The sequence below is a fragment of the Mercenaria mercenaria genome, chromosome 2, assembly GCF_021730395.1.
Source record: "Mercenaria mercenaria strain notata chromosome 2, MADL_Memer_1, whole genome shotgun sequence".
NCBI lineage: Eukaryota > Metazoa > Mollusca > Bivalvia > Venerida > Veneridae > Mercenaria > Mercenaria mercenaria.
Window position 1 is genome coordinate 111,561,350 of NC_069362.1, and position 26,786 is coordinate 111,588,135.

At 36.0% G+C, this 26,786-nt stretch overlaps 2 protein-coding genes across 6 annotated transcripts in view; one reads left to right on the plus strand and one right to left on the minus strand.

The window, feature by feature from the left end:
- LOC123562455 (uncharacterized) overlaps positions 1–26,786 on the minus strand; it is a 332,370-nt gene that overhangs the window by 165,837 nt on the left and 139,747 nt on the right. The window lies entirely within an intron of this gene.
- Positions 19,272–21,811, plus strand: LOC123564922 (sarcoplasmic calcium-binding protein-like). 5 transcript variants are annotated; one of them, XM_045358852.2, is made up of 2 exons: positions 19,272–19,292; positions 20,068–21,811. In XM_045358852.2, the coding sequence occupies exon 2, from the start codon at positions 20,090–20,092 to the stop codon at positions 20,648–20,650; it is 561 nt and encodes a 186-aa protein (XP_045214787.2). In that variant the 5' UTR covers positions 19,272–19,292; positions 20,068–20,089; the 3' UTR covers positions 20,651–21,811. The 5 variants fall into 5 exon arrangements, with proteins under 5 accessions (XP_045214787.2, XP_053393535.1, XP_045214785.2 ...); XM_053537560.1 differs by lacking the exon at positions 19,272–19,292 and adding an exon at positions 19,302–19,321; XM_045358850.2 differs by lacking the exon at positions 19,272–19,292 and adding an exon at positions 19,328–19,601.

Sequence of the window (26,786 nt, forward strand, 5' to 3'; positions counted from 1 at the left end):
TTTGAATCCCATGTCTTCAATTTCTGCATTCTATTTAGACTCACATAAAACAAGAAGTGAATGAAGTATTGCCATGCAATTCTAAGTCCCCTACTGGAAGCACCGAATTTTCTCTACAGCAGTATATCATAATGCACTGATATCTGTCAACAGTTTCTCTCAATGATGTATAAACATTATTGCACTATATATACAATATGTTGTAACAAAACACTTGGATTAATATTTATATATATAAAAACCTACAGTTGTTTTCATATTGCATTTTTTTGTCGATTTTCAACAAAGGTGTCATAAGTTATTTATAGTAACAACACAGGGAAATTATTCCTAAAAAGCAAATTCTATATCATATAAGTCCACAAGAAACTCTTAACCAGGTACAGATAGGTCAAAATGCTCCTTAAATTCAATGTAGAATGAATGCTGAAATCTGGTCTTGATTTTTCCCTACGACCAGTAATAAATAAGTTACACTATAATCTATTTATAGTAAAACAAAGGGACATACTTCTAAAAACAAGAGTGACTCATGGTGATGAACATTTGTGCCAAGGTAGATTAAATTCCCTCCCTGCATGAAGAAGAAATGCTCCGAACAAAGTCATTCTTGGATCTGACATTTGGCCTATATGCGTGACCTTCACCTTGGACCTAGGGACCAGGTTTTTGCGAATGACAATCCCTCTTATGGTGGTGAACATTTCTGCCAAGCAATATTAAAATTCTTTTAAGGATTGTTGAGTTACAGACTGGACAGGAAAAAGCCTTCCAAGTGTGACATTGACCTTGCAGCTAAGGGCTCGGGTATTACGCATGACATATAGTCTCGTCCAGTGGAATATTTGTGCAAACTGATATTTAAATCCTGTTTTGCAGGACAAAGTTATAGACCGGACAGGAAAAAGTCACATTGACCTTTGATCTCTGAGTGTGACATTGAACATTAAGCTAGGATTCTGGGTGTTGCGCTTGACACATCGCCTCATCACGGGGAACATTTATGCCAAGTAATATTAACATCCCTTGATGAATGACAGAGTTATAGACCGGACAGGAAAAAACGCTAATAACATTTGACCTCCAATTTTGACCTTGACCTTTGAGCTAGGGACCCGGGTTTTGCGCAAGACACATCGTCTCATCATGGGAAACATTTGTGCCAAGTAATATTAAAATCCCTTTATGGATAGCAGAGTTCTTGACCGGACAGGAAAAAAAGCCCTGTTGACCTTTGACCTCAAATTGTGACCTTGACCTTTGAGTCAGTGGTCCGAGATTTGCGCATCACATGTCATCATGGGGAACATTTGTGATATTAAATTCCGTTAATGAATGATGGAGTTATGGACCGGACACAAAACAATCCCTGTTCATGCTATGTAAACATTTGACTGCTAAGTGTGACCCTGACCTTTAAGCAAGGGGTCTGAATGTTATGCATGATATATCTTGTTATTATGAGGTACATTTGTGCCAAGTTATATTAAAATCCCTTCATGGATGGCATAGTTAAGGACCGGAAAAAGCCCTGTTGATTTTTGACCTTGACCTTAAATCTAGGAATCTGGGTTTTGCGCATGACACGTTGTCTTATTATGGGGAACATTTGTGCCAAGTTATATTAAAATCCCTTCATGGATTACAGAGTTATGGACCGGACACGAAATTGCGGACGGACTGAAGGACGGGCGCAATGGGGAATGACGGACGGACGGAAAAGCGCATTCCTATAGTCCCCGTTTTTAACACCAATTCCTGCATTCTGAGGTTATAGACAAGAAAGTCTCAGTTATATCCCCAAGCTTTACAAGTGTTTGTGCCTTTCTAAATCTAAAAACGGTTAGTCTTAGGCAGTTGTATACCGGTATTCTTCATTATTGATAGCTTAGTCTTTAAATAATGGTAATTGACATATATCCCTTTGTCAACATTGAAGTCACCCATGAGAATGGTGTTGCAACCTTGCAGTTGTTGCTCATGGACAGCTGTTGAGGCGTTTATCAGGAATGCAGTACTGGTTGATGATGGTCTGTAGATCAAAACGACCTTGATGTTGCACACTTCCACCAAAATGATTTCTACTTGGTAGAGGGATACATTAACAGGGTCCAAAGGTTTCCTACTGCACAGTACCATGCCATCTGAAGGTCTTCTATCTCCTGTTACAAAAGCATCTTGTCTGTCCTGATGGAAGCCTTTAATGGCAGTGTCCACCTCTGTATCTGTACTGGTAAACCTAGTTTCACAACAGCAGAAAACATCAAAACACAAGATACTGAAGTCACATCTTACATCTTCAATATGGCGGTGAGACCTAGCGTTTAGAAATCCTATTTTGCACTTTGATTGAACATTGTTCAAAAATATTAATGTTGGCTTCAATTTGTTTTGTCTGAGTCTTTTCATTTCTTGTTGATAGAATTTTTTTCTGACTGCAGGATTAGTATGTTCAGGCCTTCTATGCTTGTAACCCTGCTCAGTGCCACATAATGTATGTGGTAGTTTTCAGGTCTACAACTACTGTGTTCATGGTATCACCCTGTGACCTGTGTATTGTTTTGGCTGCGGCAGGTCGAAGAGGGTACTGAAGCCGTTGTACCTGTGCTTCACCCTTATATCCAGCAAGGAACTGACGTGAAACTTGAGTTGACGGTGTCCAGGACTTATCAACATTACTTACTATGGCACCTGTGCGTAAGCTGTGTCCAGCATTTTTATCTTGTAATTTGACCCCTTTGCTTTCTCTCTGCCTCACCATTTATGTAAATTCATACATATGGAAATGCTCATGCCACAGTGGCATAAAAGAACTGTCTGGTTGCTGATTTATGTATGAATCATGGACAGACTTCAGCTGAAAAAGGTCTCCTATGACAACAATGAACACACCACCATAGTCGTTTAACTCATAAACTCATAAACATAGTGTTTTAACTCCTGCAGACGCTGGTGGATACAGTTAAACATTCAGAAGCCAATCATTGAAATTTCGACAATAAAGATCAATTTAATGTCACCTAACTGATTTCTGAATGTGTCCAATGTACTGGATGAAAGTGGTCTTCTGATTTGCTGCAATTTTCATATAATTGTGAATGGTACACCCCCGTATATGATAAGCAGCTTTTCCTGTGGGTGCCATCAGGAGGACTGGGCTCATAGAAAAATCTCTGCCTGGGATATTATTAAAGTACTTGACAGCCATTTGGTAGAGTGCTTTTAACACGTGTGTTGCCACAACTAGCTCCTCCACTTAGAAAACGATACACAGGTTTGTCAGACGTCTTCAACTGGTGGATTGTATCATACACAAATTACATTTATTTGTTCCTTGTTAAGAGACCTCATGTGTTATCTATATTCAGTATCTGGTACTTCATAGGTTTTGTGTATCTCATCACGACTGCATGTTGATGGTTGGAGACCTATATCTGACCCAATATCATATTGCTCCTCTGCACTAACAGTAGGCGGTACTGACTGATCTGGTATTCCGTCTGTATCTTCTGCAACTGGTGCAATACTGTTCCAGATGTTCTGTATACCTGTTACATTTAGTTGTCTTTCTGTTGTTACAGATATTCTGCATACCTGTTACATCATTTAGTTGTCTTTCTGTCTCAGCCATCTGTTTTGTGAAAGGTTCATACTGAAGCCTCTCTTTGTCAAATTTATCATGGATACTTTGTTGTTCCCTGAAGAACTTTTCTTCTTCAGTATCAGGGTTGAAGTGGACATACTGAATAAAACGTGTAGATTTGAGCTTTCTGTACTTTTTGCTGCATTCCATGTTATCCTCAGAGAGATGGTCTTTGTTATCAGACACTGTCTGTTCAGGTAGTAAACCTTCAGTGGACATATCTCTTCTTCGAAGAAATGTTCTTAGTTGCTGCATAATTGGCCGCAAAATTGGCCATTGTTACATTTTTTGGTCGTTTTAGTACTTTTATGAAATATTTGAGCATTCAATATCCTTACTGTCCTCATCTAATTTCTCTAGCTCATGTAAGGGCTTGATTCTTTCTTCAGGAGATGTATTCACAAAAACTACCTGTCGGGAAGATTTTCTCAGTGGTAAGCCTATAATACCGCTTCCTGAGCACTTATCTCAACAGCATTCAAAAACTTGTTCCCTATAAAACTGACATGCTGTCTGACCTCCAAATTCCCTTTACGTGCTTCAGCTGCAGCATTTTTCAGCACTTCACTCATATCTCGGAGAGACTTTATAACATATGCTGCAATGTAAGAGGCACGAGCATATACATCAATAACGTACTGCAGATCAATGTTTCCACGCCAAGCTCTCCAGATATCTGAATTGTAGCTGTTATTCGTCATTTTTAAGAAGACAGTGGTTGCTTTAATGGATGCTCTCGTTGCACATATGTACTTATCTCTTTATTTTGTCAATGGCTGTAAAAACAGCAGAACTTAATGGACCGAGTATACAAGTTGCATCCATTGGTGGTTTTTTGGGAATCCAAATCGACAAACTCTTTTGGAATTTTTTCTACATGTATGACTGTGACGGTATGTCTAGAGTTTGACCAGCTCTCTTAAAACATGGTCAGTTTCAGGTGGCTGTTCACATGTGATGTAGGAATCTATGAAGTCAATAACATCTTTTGTAGAATCTTTTTCATATAAAACGTTTTCTTTACACCAAAGAAGCATTGTATTTTTCCAATTGGATATGAATTGTCTAGCAAGAGCTCTTTGATAAACTTCAAATAAAAATGTCGAGCACATGTCACAGGACCAGATTGAATAACATTTTGTTTTCCAGTCAAAATTGGTAGCTTGCTCTTCAGTGCACGGCGTGTTATCAACAATTTGAGACAGGATGGACAGTAAATGGGTCCACTTGCTTTCTGCTGCAGAGAGACTACAAAAAATGTGTCTGGACCAAGCTGACGAATCATGGCAAAAAGATATTTTGAAACCGACTGGAAATAGGATGGAGATCCCCGGATGCAAGCCATAAATTTAGATGCTTAGTCCTGATATATGAAGTACTTTGCTGTGTCACCTCTAACATCTTTAGCTGTAATACCCTTACTTTATGATTTCCGTATTGCTATTAAGGCCTTCTGTAAGTCTTATCTGCTCCTTTTTTTCTTCTGAGATAATTCTCATGCTGTCTGTAGTCTGAGTTTTGCCTTTTTTGAACTTTGATGTTTTTGTTGATACCTAACTGTTCAGTAAATTCACACTTACGAGTCATTTTGTGGTTTTGAAATCAATTCTTTTGATCTCTGAAGTATGAACTTTGCTGAGGTGAATATGCTGAGGTTGGAAGCACAGTTATTTCCTCATCTATCAAATACCGGTAAAAATGCGAACGCATTCTATCAGGCATAACATTCTGTATATGTGGATTGATATTTTTCAGCAGAAATACAGCATTAGCATCAGCAAATATTCCACACAATGAAGTAAGACCTTGATGCTGAGGTGTTTTTTACTGCATAGCATTTACATCAAAGTATTAATATAGTAAAGTTAGTTGTTGGATGACTCCTGTTGTTAAGTGAATCTGAGATGGTAAACTGTCCAGAACAATAATATTCTGCTGTTTTTGAATTGACAGAAGATAATGTCCAGTAATATAATGCATCTGAACTGTTTCAACATTTCTTGGAATTTTCATATCAGCAGGTATCTCCGGTCCGTTACACATTAACGAGTACAGGTACGATTGCGGTAGCATTCCGTAATCACACTGGTAGTGTGCATGATGAAGTTGAGAAGTATATACTTATATATCAATTTCACCATGGAGGACGTCATCAACTTTTATTCCGAAGAATGAGTATTCATGTACTCCCAACACTCTGAAATGAGAACAAGAGAAATGAAAGTAGAAAATTTGTCATATAAGTGGGGAAACATCTGTTTTTGTGTTGATTATAGATTTTTCCCCATTTATATGACAAGGTCGAATGTGTGCACTACACATCACCTCTTCGTGTCTTAAGAGGTCCTGTATGTACATCAGTAGGCAAATTTAATTCAAGCAGCTTCAAAAACAAGAGTTCTGAAAGGAGTCAAGTCATTTTAGCAACTTTGGAAGAGGGCCATCCAAGAATCATTTGTGTAAAGTTGGATCAAAATTGGCCTAGCTGTCTCAGATCAGATGTCGTTAAAAGGAAACGTTTACGCATGCACGGATGCACGTGAGACAAACAGCCATAACATTAGCTTGTTGGATCTAAAAACCAACCCTTTGGTTATTTGTCTGAAACGAAAAATAGTTGTTGTGTACTAGTTTTTGTTCATTGTGTTGTGAAGCGAAACAAACAATTTAAGGTCTGAACAATTAGCATATCACTGATAAGTTTCACAAACACATCTTCGAGGAAACCTATCATTTATCTGGAATTTCAATGATGGTTTTTTACTCGAAAATAATGACACCATTGTCCATAAATAAGTGGATGAACTAACCAAGTATAGTGTTTTGTAGAAGATGGATCCAACTTGCACTTTTCTGTTGTGGTAGACCCACTGTCACTGGACTAGAGAAAACAAAACCAGCACAAATATTACTTTTTTTGGAATTTGTTCACGAATTATCAAAGATTTGCATTTGAGGATAAAAACAGTGATCCAATAATCAAAGGTTAGTAGTGAAACATATGCAGTTTAAAAAGTGAGCACTGAAGCAACAGAACTAGATTAATTTTTTAATTATAACTAAAGGTAATGAAAAAGAAGTTGCATAATCAACAGAATTCAAGATTAGTGTATTTTGATACTAGATGATGTCAAGCCAGAAAGAATATCAGCAGGAAAGCCACACCTCTCCATTGCTGATATCATTCTCCTGTAATATCATCTGTTATAAAAAAACAGTAAGTATATTAGTCAAAAATCAATGGGGGTAACTTACCAAGTATGGTGTTTCGGCCGCATGAGCATCTGACGTCTGAGTATCTGGCATGTCGTCTGTTCTACACTAGTGCTGGACTTTGGTATACCAGTGCTAATGGTGTCACATAACATAATATCAACAATTTCCCATGGTCCTCTAATGTGTGTAAATTGATGGCAAAGTTGTACTTCTGGGAGAGAATTTACTGTTCATGAGGACAGATTTCTACAAAGCTTTACTAGAGAATGTATTTATGTTTTGGACAATTATCATTTAGGCCTAAAACCTAAGCAACCTGACACTACCTAGAACACACCCAGAACTGTTTATACACATAGTTCTTACATTTCTGACTAGGTGTTTCCGAAGATGATCTGCAGACCTCTTCTGACTCTCGGATCTCTTCTTTAGTAACGGCGTATTCAGTCACACTGGTGTACCTGGAATTTATCTAATTCCATTTTTACAACAATATGAAAGTAAAGATCAGTTATGTGTAACTTACAAAAATAACATAGAAAACATTACAAGATATTATCTGACTGAGATGAAATTGAACTGCATAAAAACAGAAAAAGGACATTTCATGTTCAGAAATGATGTTACATTACCAAAATTATATAAACTTGTATACAAAATAAATGAAAATAAAATAATGCATTGATATCCTAGCCACACCATATACAAAACATAGCATTCCTACGACTTTTGCAGCAAGCTTAGACCGAGTTGAACATTTGTCTAAAACAAGCATTTATCTCATTATAAAGTGAAGTTCTGCTATGAAGAATGCATTGATTACAACATATTCCTATCAAACTGTCACAAAAATTATTTTATTTCATATTCTTTTTCTTGAAATTCGAACAATTTATGACTAAGGGTCATTTTTTTTGAAAAATGTAAAATGTGTATTTTTGTTATGGAATAAGCCCATAAACTTCAGATATGTTTGATAAATAAACATTTACATTGCAGATTATCCGCTTAATTAACATTTTTCGAAATAACTTAAAAGCGAAAACTTAAACTTTTAGCACACATCTCTACTTCAGTTCTTTTCACCTGAACGCCCATGATAACTTATGCAACGACCATAGCCTATTGTCTGTTTTCTTAACATCTATTGACACATGCATGTATAAAACTGACCGGGTATTATAGGGAGGGTTATATATTGAATACATGCAGCGGTGTAGCTGGCCTCAAAATGTCTGACATGCATTGGCGTAGCTGGCCTTTTTCAGTTGTAGCGGAGAGGTGTACAGGACTGCCTAGGCCATTGTGGTCCAAGGGTGACTGGGATTTAGCATGTTTTGACACTTTTGGGTACGTTCCAGATGCATCATTTGCTCTTTTCAATGTCCCTTAATATTTCATTTTTGGTGTGTTTAGTTTTTCAGTTTCCTAAATTATCTGTAGGTCGAGGCCTGCTGTGCTTAAATAATAGCGGCTAAGCCACAGAGTCATGCACATTAAGCCTATAAATTTTTAATGCCTAACAAACATTTCAATGTGTTTTCTGTTACTCCAGTACAAAAGAGAATAAAACAACGTAATAATACATGTTGTAATAAACTACCGACTGGTCCAATATATCAACTGAACAGAATTTCACAAGCTAGTATAAACATTTATGTAGATATTCTTGGGGCGTCAGTGTTAGTTCTTTGAAAGTCGTTACTAGTATTTCGGTCGGATTCGGAATAAGTTTCACGTGTGGGTATATTGGTGTTAATTCTGGGGGTGTCAGTGTTAGTTCTTAGGGCGTCAGTGTTAGTTCTGTGGACGTCATTGTTAGTTCTGGAGGCATCAGGCTCAGTTCAGGAGTCTGGACTGTTAAGAGTTGAGGATGCTGGATCCAGTGGTTCTTTGGTTTGAATTAAAGCAAAGGTTGTTCTTAAAATGTATTCTAGGTGCGCTATAATGTGTCCTACAAAAGGTTAAAAGGCATTTGCACCACAGTGGCACTATTCCCATAGAAGTTCGTCTATATCTCTTTGTCAGGTTTAGGTTGAATACATATACATCTAGTTGTATATGTCTAAGCCAATTACTTGGTTCATGACAGACGCAGCTGTCTCAATCCTGAGGACACTTAATCGACGGACTTAGATTGTCAAGAGGTAGCAGACCTGATTGAAATATTCATAAGATATACTAAACAGGATCAGTCTGCTTTCAAACTGGACTTTCTATGTCCATTATTTATTTATAATAGTGTCTTCTATGCCTGAAATATTTGCAAAAACGAATGAAGTTGTAGATATGTAAGTTTTAAAAAAAACACATGCAATAAGTGTCAAAATATTTTATGCAAAATGCATTTGCTGACACCCTGTATGTAGCTTTCTTTCAATTTTTAACACTTTCCCCCCTGTGACCAAGCACCATTTTTGTAGCATACGTATACAATAATTATTTACAAAGGCATGTGAAATATTTTTTGCTTCACTGAGGGGGTTGGGGTGGGGGGGTGGGGGAGATTTTTAAAACGGAAAATGATATCAAGAAATGATCTTTGACTACCTTTATCATGCTATTTCAGAAGTCTAGCCCTAGGTCAGTTTTTACTTAATTGGATAGGCAGTCTGAATTGGAAAATGTCCGAGGTCCTTTGAACTGACCAGTCCCATTTGCGTCATGGAGGATGACAGACTATCCAGTTTTAGTTTCTTAGGAGCTGGCTTCTTGTCAGATACAATATGTTCCTTAGTTTGGGATGGATCTAGTTTCTTGGGTGCTGGCTTCTTGTCAGATGCAATATGTTCCTTAGTTTGGGATGTCTTGCCGGCTGTTGATTTTCTAGGCTGCTTGCCCTTAGTGCTGTCCTGACTCTTTGGAATGGTGGTTGATAATGGGACTGAAATATCATCATCATCACCAAGCAAATTCTCAAGTGTTTGTTTACTAGTGTTGAGTTCATCCTCAACCTTCGAAGGTCAGCTTCATGTCATCAAGCTCCTGCTTCAGTTTCTGGTTGGATGCTTGTGCTTCAAAGTAGTTCTTTGAAGATATCTTGAGGTCCTTGCTCATATACCTGATCTTGCAGGTGTTGTCCTCGGAAGGCTGATTCAGTTTTCCAGCTTCCATGAGTGTGTTGTTAGTGCTGCATCTCACGTCCTCATTCAGTGAGTTCAATATTAGCATTTTCTTATTGTTCAATCCACTAACAGACACAGTGGTAATGAGACCAGTCATCTGCAGGGCAATCTTCTTTATCTCCTCGCAGTCTTGATTTATATTATTCATGATCTAGAAATAGATGCCAACATGCTGTAAGGAATCTTGTGGTGGTGCATGTTCATACGACCTTGTTTAAGCCCTGTGGACATGTATGTTTACAACATAAATCCCCAACCTGGAATATACTATATACAAAGAAGCGCTATATGCTACATCAAGCAAAAAAAAATGTGTAATTACTGAAGGAAGTTTTAGTGGATTAGCTGTTCCTTTTTAGACAGAAAGGTGGGTTTAAATGGTTGCAATTAGACTAGTATAAGTGTGAAAAAGAAATAAAGGGAAGATGAGTTATTAATTACATCTCCACAGATCCAACACAATAACAAATGCAATAAGTTTTCCATGGCATTTAGCCATTACAGAAAATGCAAATTCTACTACGTACCAATAGTATTTGTCACATGCAGAAAAAGCAGCAAGTAAGTAATGTGATTACACCATACAAAAGGCAATCCAAAGTGTACTGCAAAATGCGGTTAAATACAGTGAGCAACTACACAGGGAAGGAACTAATACTATAATGGTGGATGTTCTTCAGTGTTACCGGGTACACCAAACACTAACTACTAGTACTGTTAATACCAAATATAAAAAGTAATGATATTATTATAAAATGTATAGTAAAGAACACTGCAGGAAATAGTTTTCACACAGTTCCATGTTTAGAAATACAATTAGCTGTTTCGGTACAGTTAGAGGATGTTCTAGGAGGTATGCCATCGAACAATCCAGCTAAGCAATGGGGAATATGATACGCATATGTTCTACACTATATGAATTATGAATGGGGAATATGATATGCCCATGGTCTACATTATATAAATTATGAAGAGTGATTAAAGCTGCATTGCTTTGTAAGATAACTGTTACTAATTGAAATCATTCATACTTAGGACAACACTACTGAATTCTGTGAATTGCAAAAATGTCAAATGTTAACAAAGAGAACAGTTATCTTTCCATGTACCCATGTAATAGTATATACGATTCACAGCAAAACATGCATACATTGACATATATAGAAGTATTTACCTGTCATTTTTATACGCCCGTTTGAAAAACGGGACGTATTATGGGAACGCCCCTGGCGGGCGGGCGGGCGGGCGGCGTCCACAGACCTTGTCCGGAGCATATCTTCTACATGCATGAAGGGATTTTGATGAAACTTGGCACAGTTGTTCACCATCATGAGACGGAGTGTCATGCGCAAGAACCAGGTCCCTAGGTCTAAGGTCAAGGTCACACTTAGAGGTCAAAGGTCAAATTCAAGAATGACTTTGTCCGGACCATATCTTCTTCATGCATAGAGGGATTTTGATGAAAGTTGGCACAATTGTTCATCATCATGAGAAGGAGTGTCATGCGCAAAAACCAGGTCCCTAGGTCTAAGGTCAAGGTCACACTTAGAGGTCAAAGGATACAAGAATGAAAACTTTGTCCGGAGCATTTCTTCTTCATGCATGGAGGGATTTTGATATAACTTGGCACAAATGTTTACCACCATGAGGCGGAGTGTCATGCGCAAGAACCAGGTCTCTAGGTCTAAGGTCAAGGTCACACTTAGAGGTCAAAGGATACAAGAATGAAAACCTTGTCCGGAGCATTTCTTCTTCATGCATAGAGGGATTTTGATATAACTTGGCACAAATGTTCACCACCACGAGACGTAGTGTCATGCGCAAGAACCAGGTCCCTAGGTCTAAGGTCAAGGTCACACTTAGAGGCCAAATGTCAGATACAAGAATGACTTTGTCCGAAGCATTTCTTCTTCATGCATGGAGGGATTTTGATGTAACTTGACACAATTATACACCATCATGAGACGAAGTGTCATACGCAGTTCCCTTCTTTCGAATTACTTCCCTTTGTTGTTACTATAAATAGCTTATATTGTAACTTTTTCATTACTAGTCGTAGGGAAAAATCGAGACCACTTTTCTGTAGTACAACATGCATGCTACATCCAATTTTGAGGTGTATTTTGACCAGTCTCTACCTGGTAAAGATTTTTGTGAGGACTTACAATTTTTTTTTTTTTGATTTTTTTTTTTTTTTTTTTTTTTTTTTTTTAAAGATTAACTTCCCTTAGTTGTTACTATAAATAACTTATATTGTAACTTTTTTATAATTGACCGTAGGGAAAAACCAAGACCACTTTTCTGTGGTACAACATAGATGTTACTTTCCAATTTTAGGTGTATTTTAAGGTATCTCTACCTGGTAAGGAGTTTTTTTGTGGACTTAGAAAAACAGAACACTTAGTTATTACTAAACAACCACAAAATTAAAATTCCATTTGCAAATACAGGTGCTAGAGTAAAGAAATTTGCTGTGACATGCGTATATTGTGACATTCTTGCACTCTTGTTATCCTTGGACAGTGAAAGCACCGATCAATCTTGTAAGAGACGTCATGCTTCAAAACATCGTGAGCAAATATTTTCACGTCACGATTGGATGAAAACAGTGATCAAAACTGTTTGAATGGACAAGGGTAATTTCGCAGGTTTCGAGAAATTCAAGGGCCACAATCAAAGAGTGTCTGAGGCGATGTGGGTGGTTATCGGACTTGGCCGACATATTATGCCCCAAAACAATGTCACGAAGTTTGGTGAAGATCGGATGAAAACTATTCGACTTAGAGAGCGGACATGTCTAAATTGACATTTTTTCGAGATATTCAAAGACCTTTTTCCAAGAGTGCCTAGGCCGATTTAGGTAGTTATCGAAATTGACCGAGGTATTTTGCCCACAAACCTTGTCACCAAGTTTGGTAAAGATCGGATGAAAACTGCTCGACTTAAAGAGTGGACACCGACCGCCAGCCCGCCGGCCGCCACGAGTGTTCACATAATACGCCCCTCTCTTTCAGAGACGTACAACGTACTCATCATTGTGGAGTTATTTGTCTACAGGGCAACTACGTATTTTTACAGCATAACGAACTAGCAAAACATTATTGTCAAGAGTGCATTATTATTCAGTTATTGAAAAAAAATGATGATGTCTTTTGTGCATTTAGTATGAAATTTGTATCTGTATGCTGAGACAAAGATCTTTGGTCGGCAATTTTCTAGGTGTATGTTATCATCTTAGTTATTCTGAGGCGGCCTCTATGGCCGAGTGGTTAAGAATCACTTGCCTCTCACTCGGGGCGTTGAATTTTTTGGGGAAGCCATCCATACGGAAGGTCGGTTGTTGGACCTAGGTGCTCGCTCGTGATGAAATAAAGCACGGAGGGACACTTGGGATCTTCCTCCACTAAAGCTGGTACTCTCCCTTAGCAGCGTTCAGAATACACTACCGTTACTTATATGAAAATGTGTAACAGTTGTAATATTCGACCGGTGCGTGGGAGAGTACAAAGCTGGAAAAATGCCACATTACCTATTATTGTGTCGGTGCGACGTTTAACCAAACAGACGTTAGTTATTCTGACTTTAGTTGAACATCGTCTCATGCTAGACCCCCAACTAGAATGTTTAACTACATGTACGTACGAAAACAGTTTGTCACTGGTAGAGTAGACGAAAATGTTTTCAGTCGCTTTTCATTTCGATTTCATGTGTATTTGATAATAAAATATACTCTGCTCAAAGAAACAATAATTTAATACAATTACAGTCTAACGTAGACAATTTACGTTTACTGCGTTCCATTCACAAAATGCAGCATGTCTCTCAAAGATCAAAGTTGAGGAGTTAAGACTAAACACCCTCGCAGATTAAGATTGAAGACTACCTTGTCAATAATTATTTATGATAGAATACCAAATATAACAATAATTTGAAGCATTTACTTGCTAAACATGATTAATGTGTGAGTGGTGGTACACTTTCATTACCTCTCATGAATAGACACAATCAAAGGTAGAATCTTATTATATCTCCACACAACGAAGTTTGGGGGTATATAGGAGTAAGCTTGTCGGTTAAAGGTCAAGGTCACAATGACCCGAAATAGTTAAATGATTTTCTGATGATAACATGAGAACGCTTGGACTCTTTTTAACATTTTGTTATAGTGCATCGAGAAGAAATATTAAAAGCAAAGTGTTCGTCACTTGTTCCCATTGCAAATGGATCACAGCCACCTAACTTCTGTGTGGAAACATTCATCCATGTCCAGGACCTTCTCCAGCCAGTGACAGGTCAACTCAATATTCTCATTTCAAGAAAAGAGGCCTTCTTCATTTCATTCATTTAAATATCAGAAGCCTTCTTCCTAAGATTGATGAACTGCGTTTGATTACAAAGAATAGCAATGTTTCATTTATATGTTTGACTGAAACCTGGCTAGACAACAATGTTTTTTATTCATAAAATAAGTTTCAATTGAAAATTACAAACTTACATACTAAGATAGAAATCGCCATGAAGGGGGTGTAGCTATTTTTATCCGTAGATATTGCATTCAATCCGAGATTACCTTGATCATGAGCAGCTAGAGGCGACTTTTGTTGCTATTCTTCTGCCAAAGACAAAACCCATACAGACCGCCAAAACAGTGTGATTTTTTATGAAATTTTAGACTTGTGCTACTTTTAACATAAATGATTCTTTAAGGTAATTTCAATACAAACGTAACTTCCTCAAGTAAGTGCCAGTTGAACAGGGCTCTGAACTATGTTTGTGTTTTTTAGTCTTACTCAGCTGATAAAAGACTGTACCAGAATATCTCAAAGAACATCTTCTGCTATTGACTTTATCCTTGTATCTGATGCACAGGGCATTTGGCAGAGTAGTGTTATGGACTGTTACCTAAGTGACCATCTAATGACATTTTGTAGCAGGAAAGTGGCACGTAACTTAATTGGTAAACACAATATAGTCGAAATTAGATCAGTTAAAACTACAGGAAGGAAGCTTTTCAACAAAATTGAATTGGCTTAGACTGAAGAGTAGTTTTAAATTGTGATGATGTTAACATTGCCTGGAATAATTTTAAATCAATTTTCTTATCAGTTCTAGATAGCATTGCTCCTGTGAAATTTGTTCGTCTTAAGCAACGGACAGAAGCTTGGGTTGATTCTGAAGTTCTTCAGAGTATTAAAGAAAGGGATAAGGCATTTTATAAATACAAGAAAAATAATTCTGATGAAAATTTGTCTGCCTTTAGAGAATTAAGAAATAAAACTCAGATTATTTTTTCACAAGCAAAAAAATTTACTTTAAGAACACATTTGAAACTAATAAAAATGACTCCATGTCCTTGTGGAATTCTCTAAAACAATTAGGTTTACTATCAAAAAGGGTCAGTCTTCAAGTAATATTGGTCTGAGTATTTACAATGAATCATGCTTTAATAAGTTAAGAGTTGCAGAAAGATTTAACTCATTTTATACCCCTGTTGCTGCCAAACGTGTTGAAAAATTACCAAAGTGTATGAATAAGATCAGTAAAAACTTTGTTTTTAATTTTCACTTGCCTAAAGGTGTTAAGTCTGATAGTTACGGGCTTTCGATTGTAACTGAAAGATTTTTTTTTTAAATACTTATATGGTCTTAGTTCAAATACGGCAACTGGGCTTGATGGTACCCCGTCTCGTTACGTCAAGGATTCTGCACCTGTGATTGCAAGTCCTCCGTCACACATTGATTCCAGGGGCACATATAGGTAAGGAGCAGTTTTTTAGCCTAAACTGGTTACATGTGGCCAGTAGAGTTGACTTTATAACTCTGTGTCATGTCTTTAAGGTATCTTCCAATACTGCACCATCTTACATGATAGAACAGTTTACCCCTGCTGCTTCTATTCACAATTATAATACTAGGTTTATAGTAACATCCACATCATCCAATGATGATCTATCTCGTACTTTCACTGACAGTGGTCGTTTCTCTGTACCCAGAGTTAAGGGCTTTGGTAAAAAGTCATTCAAGTACCGTGGATGTTCATTATGGAATATATAAGAGACAGCTGGTCCTTAGTTAGTTTTAAGTCCTGTTTAAAGAAGTACTTGTTGGACTAAGCCTTTCCTTCTCCTTTTTGTTTCATTTTCTAGTCATGTTTTTAATTATAGATAGATTTATCATTTTACTATTGTAGTAATTATCTAAGTTATTTGATACATGAAAAGGTCCATGTCTAGCATTTAATAGTGCACCATACATTTTCCAATTGCTGTGGTATTTTTTTTTAAATTGTCTTCCTATGTCAAACTTTTTTTTGTATTTAAAGGACCACAATGGAAATACGAGATTCATGTCTCTTTTTTGTGTTATCTTTTAAGAAATAATTCATAGCAAAAGAATGTTTTAACATTTATTTATGCACGATGGGCGGTTATACGTCGGGCGTAATGCGCCCGGGTGAAATTATTTGTACGACCTATTACCGCCCGAGTGCATAGTGTTAGATAGAATAGAATAGTAGATAGAATATAGTAGCACTCTTTCTTGGTCGCAAAAAAAATAATTGACGTCATCACGTTAACGTGACGTCATTCTAGCGTAAGAGTGTTTTACAAGAGAAAAACATATTAGAATTGTTTATAATGTAGTCGACATGGATCATTATCACATTTCTGTCTTCATGGATAATGTATTGTGATGCCATGTTTTATGCATTTTATGCAGAAATCTATCTATCTATCTATCTACCTACCTACCTACCTACCATGAAAGCTGATAGACAGGTTGATCAGAAAATAACCCCTATTGATTTTGAGGTCAGAAGGTCAAAGGTCAAGGTCACAGTGACCCGGAACAGTTAAACAGTTTCCGGACAATAACTTGAAAACGCCTGGGCCTAGGATCACGAAACCTAATAGGGAGGTTGATCATGACAAGCAGATGACCCCTTTTGACTTTGAGGTCAGTAGGACAAAGGTCAAAGTCACAGTGACCCAGAATAGTTCAAACTTTGACATTGGCTTACTTCTTTGACAAGGCCGTAATGTGGGAGTATAATGCGTTACTCTTGCCACAGCTTTAGTTATTTTCTGGATTAATATCTGTTCATCCAAAGCATTTTCATATAGGTAAGGATGTTTAGTTTGTCATCCAAGCATTTTTCAGTTAAAAACTTTAAAGGTAGGTAGAATTAACTGTATACTTGAAAGTCATATTTTTGTTCTCACGAAGTTAGATGATTTAGTATCATCGGTGATTTTTTAAAAAAAATCTTTTTGACAAAATATGTAATAAAATCGCTTCCTTTCTAAGAATTATTTCAGTGAACAAATTCAAAAGCTTTTCAAAAACTAGTAAATTGATTGTTTTTTTTTTTTATTATTGCATCTACTGCTGAAGGAGCTGTTTACACATTACAACTTGACTGTCTAGGTTTTTCCCGGTCTGTATAACAAATGGTAGTGCGATGTTTACAAACGAAAGGAATGTTTGAATTCTAACAAGGTGTTTACTTACACAACCTTCTTCACCAAGTCCAAAAGATGTGATATTGCTGCATTAAAAGCATCCTGTAGATTTTACTTGTCATCTGTTTGATGTTATAATCGCATTAACTTTAGGTATTGGATAACAGTGTAAAAACGAAGAAAACCCTAATTGATTTTGATGTCTCATGTCTGTGATTACAGTAATATTGTATACTCTCCATGATCCTAAAAAGCCAAATATAGTACTAACACTGAGTCCAGGTATGTGTGACTTTTATGGCCGTCAAACACGATTTGTTAGAATATAGGCAAGTGGAGCTGTGTCTAGTGGTTAAGGTACCGGCCGTGCATATCGGGAGTAATGGGTTCAAGCCCTATACGGGTCAAGACCAAACCTCATATGACAACAGTATTGGTTGCTCCAGGAAGCAAACATGAGTGTGGTTCAAATGAGCATGAAGAGTTCTCTAGAAGCAAAGAAAAACAAATTAGTCTAAATAAGATAAAGCCTTATTTTGTTTTTGGATGCATTGTCAACTTGAAAAGGTTTACTTACAAGTTTAAGGTTAGTTTTACACATATGAGAACTGATGAGTAACTAATTTCAGTCATCATAGTTAAATTCAATAAAAAGATCCTTTGAAAGCAAATGCCATAGGTCGCAATAAAAGAATGTCTAAAGTCACAGAGTTTCAATGTTATTTATATTATATTCCAATACTTTAATATACATCCTCCTCTGCGACATATACATGACCCACAAGTAAGCAAAACATTTAAACCCTCCCACCATCCCGTGACACATAAAACGAAACAAAAGTGATAGCATGCTCGGATTAGTGGTTTTTTTACGAGAGTAAATTAAACGCACATCATCCCACGCCCACTATATATAAACACTAAAGGGACTCCATAATCTCAAACGACCATGCTTTAATGACAACGTGCCAGTGTTTTATTATTGTAGAGTAATACTAAACTTTTAAAATGGCTTAGTTTTACTCTAATGATGTTTGTGATCAAAATGCTTTATTTTAAAGAAACCTGAGCGCTATACCTTTCGTTGCAATAATACATCGTACCTAAAATGTTTGACCATGAATTTTTTTTTACAGTTGAATACGATTTAATTAAAAGACTTTTATTTCTCTTTCTTTTGGGAGTTTTGAAAATAGATCCAGCAGAAACAGCAATGATTATTTAACAGAGTCCCTCAGTCACGCCCCTAGCCTAGGTTTAAGCAAGTGACGTGTTTTTATCGTTCCAGACATATTCGGAGCTTTATTTTAGGCACCGATGTGTTACTAAACAGAACAGGGTCTTATTTATCGCAGACACATCCAGCCAGGTCACTCCCTGATATTTCTAATAGTCCATAATGTGAGAATTGCAACAAACAATATAAACTATATTGGTATATAGATCGAAGAAAAATAATGCTAGACGCGTCAGCCACTTTAAATATTGCCATCTAAAATTTAAAAAGAGAAAAAACTATCACTTTTAAAAATGAAGGGTCAAAATTAATCTTTAGCATGCTGGCGGTAAGTGGTTCTGCCTTTGCGACCAGTGCAAACCAAGATCATCCTGCACGTCTGCACTGTTTGCTATTTAGTCAGTACATTTTCAGTGAACACCCCTTCGAATAATAAATGGTATTGACAAAATTGTATGATGGTCCAGTCCATTTTAGAAATTTAGCAGGCTAAAGGTTAAATTATTTACTCCCACGTGTATCTATTTAAATCGATGCAGCAAACGGATATACAAGTCACGTCGATGCACTACACACTAAAGTGACTCGTGGAATATATTTGATCGCTAAGTAGTCATGGTGTTATACAATATCTTGAGGTTATGATATGCGTGTATAAAATGCAATGTGATCTTTCTCTTTTCTGCATCAATTATAAATGTAACAGAGCCTGATTAGGTTTCTAGTGCTGGAGTATAGCCAATTTTCATTTCTGTTTTGTAATATTACGGATATATCTGTGTGCAAACGGGAAGTTTACTACATGTTTAACAGTTTTGTTTGTTTTAAAATATTGGACTAATTTCGGTGTGTACTTATTTAAGCATAAACTACTTGCATTCAGAGGGTTTTGAGTCTTATATTTTTTATTGAAGAAAAGTAAGATCTTCAAATATCTGTTTAGTGTGTTAAATATTTGTATTTTTCCCTAGGCTAGCAAATAGCATGTTACATTTATGTCTAAAAACAACACTTTTATTCTTTAAATATCAATAAGTTGAATATTTAAATTATCAGTTTAAAACTACATTTTTCAAAGTCAAAACATAAATGCAATATAAGCAACGAAATAGAAAATTTCCGTGCAAATATACTATTATTTATTATTATTTATTTATTTTATTCTTTTTGCACGAGAATATTTGAGCCGTGCCATGAGAAAACCAACATAGTGCTTTTGCGACAAGCATCCGCTCAGTCTGGTCAGAATCCATGCTGTTCGCGAACGGTTACTCTAACTGCAATAGGCTTTGAAAGCGAACAGCATTGGTCCTGATCTAGTGCAAATGCACTATGTTGGTTTTCTCATGGCGCGGCTCATTTCTTCATTTCTGTTTGATTTAAGATAAAACTGAGACAACATTAAAATGGCTTCGATGATGAACGAAAAGTGGACGATCGCCTTCAAGCTGGTAGATTTCAACAGAGATGGTGTCGTAAATGCTAAGGACAAAGAAGATTGTATGCAATCGTTTCTCGCCGTCCTCAAACCGGATGACGGACGAAAACAAGTGATGATAATTCAACTAAATGAATTCTGGGATAAAATCGTATATTTAACCGACGACGCGGATTGGAATAAATCTTTCAATCTTGATGAGTTCATATCCTCGCGCAAAGAAGCATATACCAAAGATTCTGCGAAGACTATATCTGTTGTACGCGAGGCATTGAAGCAGCTGATAAGCGCAGGTGATATCGAGTCGTCTGGCAGCTTCTCTTTTGAGCAATTTAAAAATCTCCATGAAGCATTCAACCTGAAGGATGATAATCTTGTGAAAGGTATATACAGTATGGTTGGTTCGGATGGGGATGGTAGATGTTCTGTAGACAGCATTGCAGAATTCTACACAGAACTGGCAATGGGAAATGATGAAGGGAAACATGAACAGTATAAAGCTGCTCTAGCATCAGTTGGATTCATGTGATAAATATTAAATACACGCGGTATCATGTATAGACGAAAACAAGTCTTAAAACAGTGAATACTACCTTCGTTTATCTACAATCTACATACATGTACTTCTTTTTCTAATCAATATTTTGCTTTTTGTAGAACTTAAAACCAATGTGAATCTCAGCAATTAACTATGATATTGTAATACTTCAAGGTAGTGTGACCTATTTTACTGAATAGGGCTGTAAGCTTAACTGTATTTTCATTATAAGGTTACATGCCTCTATCTGGTTTGGGCTTGAAACTTTTGATTTAGCCAAGCCTCACCTACCCTATAAATTTATATAAGTAGTAATTCTTGTTAAATCACTAGAAACAAATGACTACCTGGTTTTGCATGCATGCTGTGGTTGTTGTACTTGCAATGCATTGTGGGTAGTTGCTTAGTGACTACTGCCGGGAGACGTTGTTTACTCTGCTGTAGACAAAACTGTCAATTCTGTTTAAGGAAATGTGCTTCAAAGAAACTCCCTTAAAGGAATTTTGTCTTTTAGATTATTAATTTTTCCTTTTCACACTAATATTTATTAAGATCATTTATGTTTTAACAAAAATATTGACTTTTGTTTCCTAACAGCTTCCACAACTCCGCAGTATTTTGTGTGAAGCTGAGTTCACACTTTTGAGTGTACACTTCCACGCTTATTGTTCTGAAGTATGAAAGGCAAAGGTACTCCACTGTGCCTGTTTTCAGTGTATACAATCTTAAATCTCTGGCATTGAGCTGTTGCTATACTTAATAGTTCTAAGGAAATATTTAAAAGAAGCTTAATCAAATTCTATACAAATATTGTTTCATTTGGTGTATGTAAGCTGCTGTGTTCTAACTTTTTGATTTGCATTTTAAACTCATAACTGAATAAAACTGTTATTTTTCATTAATTTGGCTCTACATTTAATTGTTGCTCTTTTTTGTGTTTTAGCTTACTGACAGTTATTAACATTTACCAGAGGCTGGGTTTAATTATTACCATTAATGAATAATAGTCCCGATATGTAAAAATAACTTACTATCACACTATTCTTGTTTTAGACTTATTATTGTGCCTTTTTTAAAATTATGTTTGATGTCGATCATTAACTGTTTCTATGCAAGTTCTTATCTTAATAAAGTATATTTTAACTGTAAAAACAGTTGATAATTTCTGTACTTGAGTACAAGAGAACCCACCAGCTTTAGTTAGTTCCTTTGTATTTAATATAAGTATAGAATGTGTAGCAGTAGTGTAACACTATTAAAAGCTGTCACTATTAGAGATTTGCTTTCTACCTATAAGTCATAATCATCAAAATATATTTCAAACCAATTGAATCCTACATCGGCCATAACGTAACGATATCTTTAAATGCTTTGTGTCCATTAGAGATACGAAGGGAGTACATCTCAAAATGTTCAATTGTCTCGCCCGGGATTCGAACCCCAACCCTCTGGATTTACAGCTAAGCTGGATTCCGTTTGACAATCGAGACAGCCGTTTTATAGGTACTCGGATCATCCTCTGAAATACATGTAAGCTAACTTACTAGAGTTAATATTAAAGGTGCTTTATCAAAATTATTTCGCGAATTCGTTTTCAGTAAAACCTGTTATTTAGTTAATTCTTACAATATTTCTTCTACAATGTCTTACAATAACAGTAAGAATCTACTTCGGTTAAGGTTCATGTAAAGTGTTTGGACACCACCCCTCAGGTGAATTTTGATTTTGGAAATTTATTCTTCGAAGACCGTTTCTATTTAATAAATACACTGAATTGTTTAGAGGAAGTAGGGAATACATTACACAAAGGTAAGCTTCTTTGAGAATAAGTATTTTGTCTAAAATTGCAGGTACTTCGACCGTCACGGTTCTATTTTGTAGAAAATATCAAACATTTTTTTCAAAAGTATTTTTTCTTTAAATACGTTTTGTTTGTGTCTGTAACATATTTATCTAGGTACTCCTAGTATTGGAATACAGTTAACTTACATATTTTCTGAAATATAGGAGTATTTTGTCATTTTGACAGCTCTACTTTCACTTTCGTTTTGCAACTTTGGCAGATTTTTGAAATGTAGATGTATTGTAGCAATTTTAACTCTGGGAGTACCTGGAGAAATATGTTAGGCACACAATAAGTAAATACCTAATGTCAAAATATTTTTGAAAAAGAAGTTTGATATTTTTTACAAAACCGAATGTGGACAAGCAAAGTACATGTCATAAAAGAGAAATATTATTGTACTGAGCAAAACAACCTCTCTTGAATGACATGTCTACTCCTTCTGAACGGTTTGGTATACAATGTATGCAAATCAAAGGCCTATGAGGTCTCAAAACATGAAACAAAAATTTACTCGAGGGGCAGTCTCAAACACTTTACATGAACCTTAAATAAATGCATCTGTTTAGTGAACCGGTATGATTTTCTTCTAACGTATAATTTGTTATCCTACACCTGTTATATCGTATTCCAATATCAAGCATTAGATTTCATTAAAGACGCGTCACAAAATAACTGTATTCTTTTGAATTTCAATGATGGTAGTTATACACGATTTGCATGAAATAAAGAGAGAAATAAAGGTATCTAGTTACAAACTGACAGTGAAATATATATAATACCAAGACAGTGTGTTTAAAGACCCACCACGACCTAGTGTCCTACTTTTTTACCAATAAAAAAAATTCATGAAAATCATTCTTATAATACTTGTAATATACAGGACAATTTATGTCCTTTACAACTTCATCTGCAAACGTTTTCAGTCAATTTTTTTTTAACATAGTTTAAAGAACTATGGCTGAATACCTATCTTACACTGTAGAAACAAAATGTGATTAAAATTTAACTAAATACAACGATTTCAGTGCATTGCTGCATTAAATTTAATAAAATGTTAAAACATTAAATACATTTAAATACATTGTGTTGACCTAATATATATCACTGTCAATTTTTAACTAAATGCTTGTATATCTCATTTTTCATGCAAATTATGTATAATTACCATCATAGAAATACAAAGAATACAGTTATTTTGTGGTGCCTCTTTAATGTCTAAACATTTTACTTAAGTAATAAACTATACTGATAAGAGTTTGTCTGAATAAATATGGAAATGAAATTGTGAAAACACATTAATTCAAGGATGGCCTAAATTATCCACCTGTCATTTTGTAGTATAGCTGTATTACAAGAATGACTTTCACGAAGTTCACGTGGGAAAAAATGTAGGTTACTATGTTGTGGTGGGGCTATAACGGGTAGTACATTTGTATGCCTGTTAAAGACCTATCACAACGTAGTGACCTACTTTTTCCTCCCACATGAACTACATGCAAATCATTCTGTTAATACTGTTATAATACATCTATACTAGAGGATGACAGGTGGACAGTCAAGGCCCTCTCTGAATTAGTATGTTTCCACATTTTCATCTGCAAACTTTTTCAGTCTCTGGTCAGTACAGTTTTAAAAACACAGATAAATAACCATCCTATGCTGAAGAAATAAACCGTGGTCTAAACTCTGCTTAATACATCCTGAACTATGCATACTGCTACACTGGTTTATCCAGTTCCCGCTGGGAATACGCCTAAAATGGAGTGCGCAACGTCCGGTGCTGGTGTTGCGCGTAAAAAAAGACGAAATTGAGGTATGTGAAATTATGATTTTGCTAAGTATGAGACACGAATAACTTTTCTCGAAAAAAAAAACAAAATGCTATTCGACACAAATATGATAATACATCATATGTGTAAAATATCTGGTTTGTAACTTATGATTCGGCTATATGATCACAAAAACTCAGGCGACACGAAGCGTGAAAGAAGTATGAATGGAAGTTTCTGACCTCATATGCCTAATCTGAGGACATCTGATGCTTTTTATGATAACTCAACTGTTATAAAGTAACTTATATCAAAATAATTTGCTTCAAATCATGCTAACGAGGACATAATTGACAAAAAAGAAATCATCGAAAATGGGATTGCGCACCGGCAATGGAGTTGCTCGTATACATCATAATGTATATAATGTGTACGCGCAACTCCATTCACGGGGCGCAACCCCATTCCCGATTACTTTTTGCCACTCTATCCCCCAAAAGCAACATTTAATTCAAGTGTATGTGATATTCATGACTGTTTTACACGTGTTTGATCATTTGAAGTGTCACATTTTCAGAAAAAAAAAGGTACAAGAGTTAGAAAATTTGCAATTTTCATGATTCCATACTATTTTGACAGTTTCAGCCTGCAGAGTTTTCTTGATAACAGAGCTGAATTTAAAATTAATATGCTGGTATTTCACACATATGATCTTTATTCGTTTTTGGGTCGAATAGTACTTTGTGTTGTTTCGAAAACACTCGTAAATGTGTCATTATTTACAAAAACAAACACCTACTTACCTCGATTTTGTATATATTGATGTGCAACACCAGCACTGGACGTCGCGAAACCCATTTTAAGCATATTCCCAGTGGGAATTGGATTCCGCGCTTACCACCCGTGATATAGCACTGTGAATTTGAAAAGTATATATTTGTTTATTTCAATTTTTATTTCAGGCAAAACATGTAAAATTACATCATGGAAATACAAAAGTATACAGTTATTCTGTAGTGCATCTTTAACCAAAGAAAAATCTCAAATATCGTTAATTTAAAACAACATATAGAAGATCCTTAAATGAGAACAATAGGAATATAAATGTTTAAAGACCGCTACCTCTCCAAATATATTTCGCTCTGATTACAGGACAAAAGTTTTATCGTGACTCATGGACAAAAATATGGCATACTACAAAACATGGAGTGGAGTCGTGGAGTGGAGTCATGGAGTGGAGTCTTGGAGTGGAGTCGAGTCAAAATTGGAGTGGAGTCGTGGAGTGTAGTCAAATTTGGAGTGGAGTTAAATTTTGGAGTGGAGTCAAATTTGGAATGGAATCGTTGAGTCAAAATTTTGAAATGATGTATTAAACCTGTGAAACTCAATCTAAATTCCTGTTAACAAAATATTGATTTATTGCCCTTTAGAGAAAATGCCAGTCAGTACTGGTTGGGAATCATTTTCCGGACACATTTTGATATTTCGGCTCTATTATTCCCTAACAAAATATTTGACATAAATGAAGCCCACACTGCACAAACTTCAGCTCCTTCCACATCCGATGTTGTAATCAGCATCGTGTTGTGACGTAAAATATGGGTTCCACTGGGCCTCAAATGGGGTCACTAAAATAAGTTATTTTTCCTGTCAGGTAAACCAGTATCCGGACAAATATTTTGACGTTGTTTTATTGTTAATTTGATATCAAAATAAGTCTAATTAAACTATTTCTACACATTTCTTTATCATTCATCTCTTCAAAATTGCGCATGAAACATAACCAGACATTCAATAGCAGCTACAAAAGCAAACCGAGGTTGACTATAAAAGCTTGAATTTCGTCTTATATGAATTCTTGATAATTCCAATAGATATAGAATAAAATTAGTGCAAAAATCCACAGCCCTGCATCTTACGCAACTTTTAGCGTGTAATTAAAAGTAGAACATGTTATCAGCAGACAATTATTGTGTAGTTTGATTATTTCTTCCCCACTTGATACCTCGGCATGTGTGAAATACTGCGCATGCGCAATGCAATCTTCATGCCCCGTTAAGACAGAAAGTTGTTTTGTAAATGAAGGTGAATTATCATCAAAAACCCAAACATTATACAGCCTTATAAAATAGTGGTTTGTTGTAGACATGAAGAACAAACATCTAAATGATCTAGATGAAACAATTACATGAATAACAACGAAATAAAGCGGACATTACATGTGTCCGGAAACTGGTAATGTCCGGAAAATGAGTCCCAACCAGTATGTATATATATATATAATATATTTCCGAAATAATAAATGTAGTGTCTATATCTGTGTTCTAGTTCCATGTATTTCTAACACCTACAATGTGGTTGATTAGATATTTGAAGGTTTAATTAGGGTATATTGGATGGTTGTTGCCTACATTAATTTTCATTTTAAGTGACAGGAGCCCTATTACCATCACACTTGCACCAGATTTAAATTCTTCATACATATCATTTGGATTGATGCAGAAATGAAAGT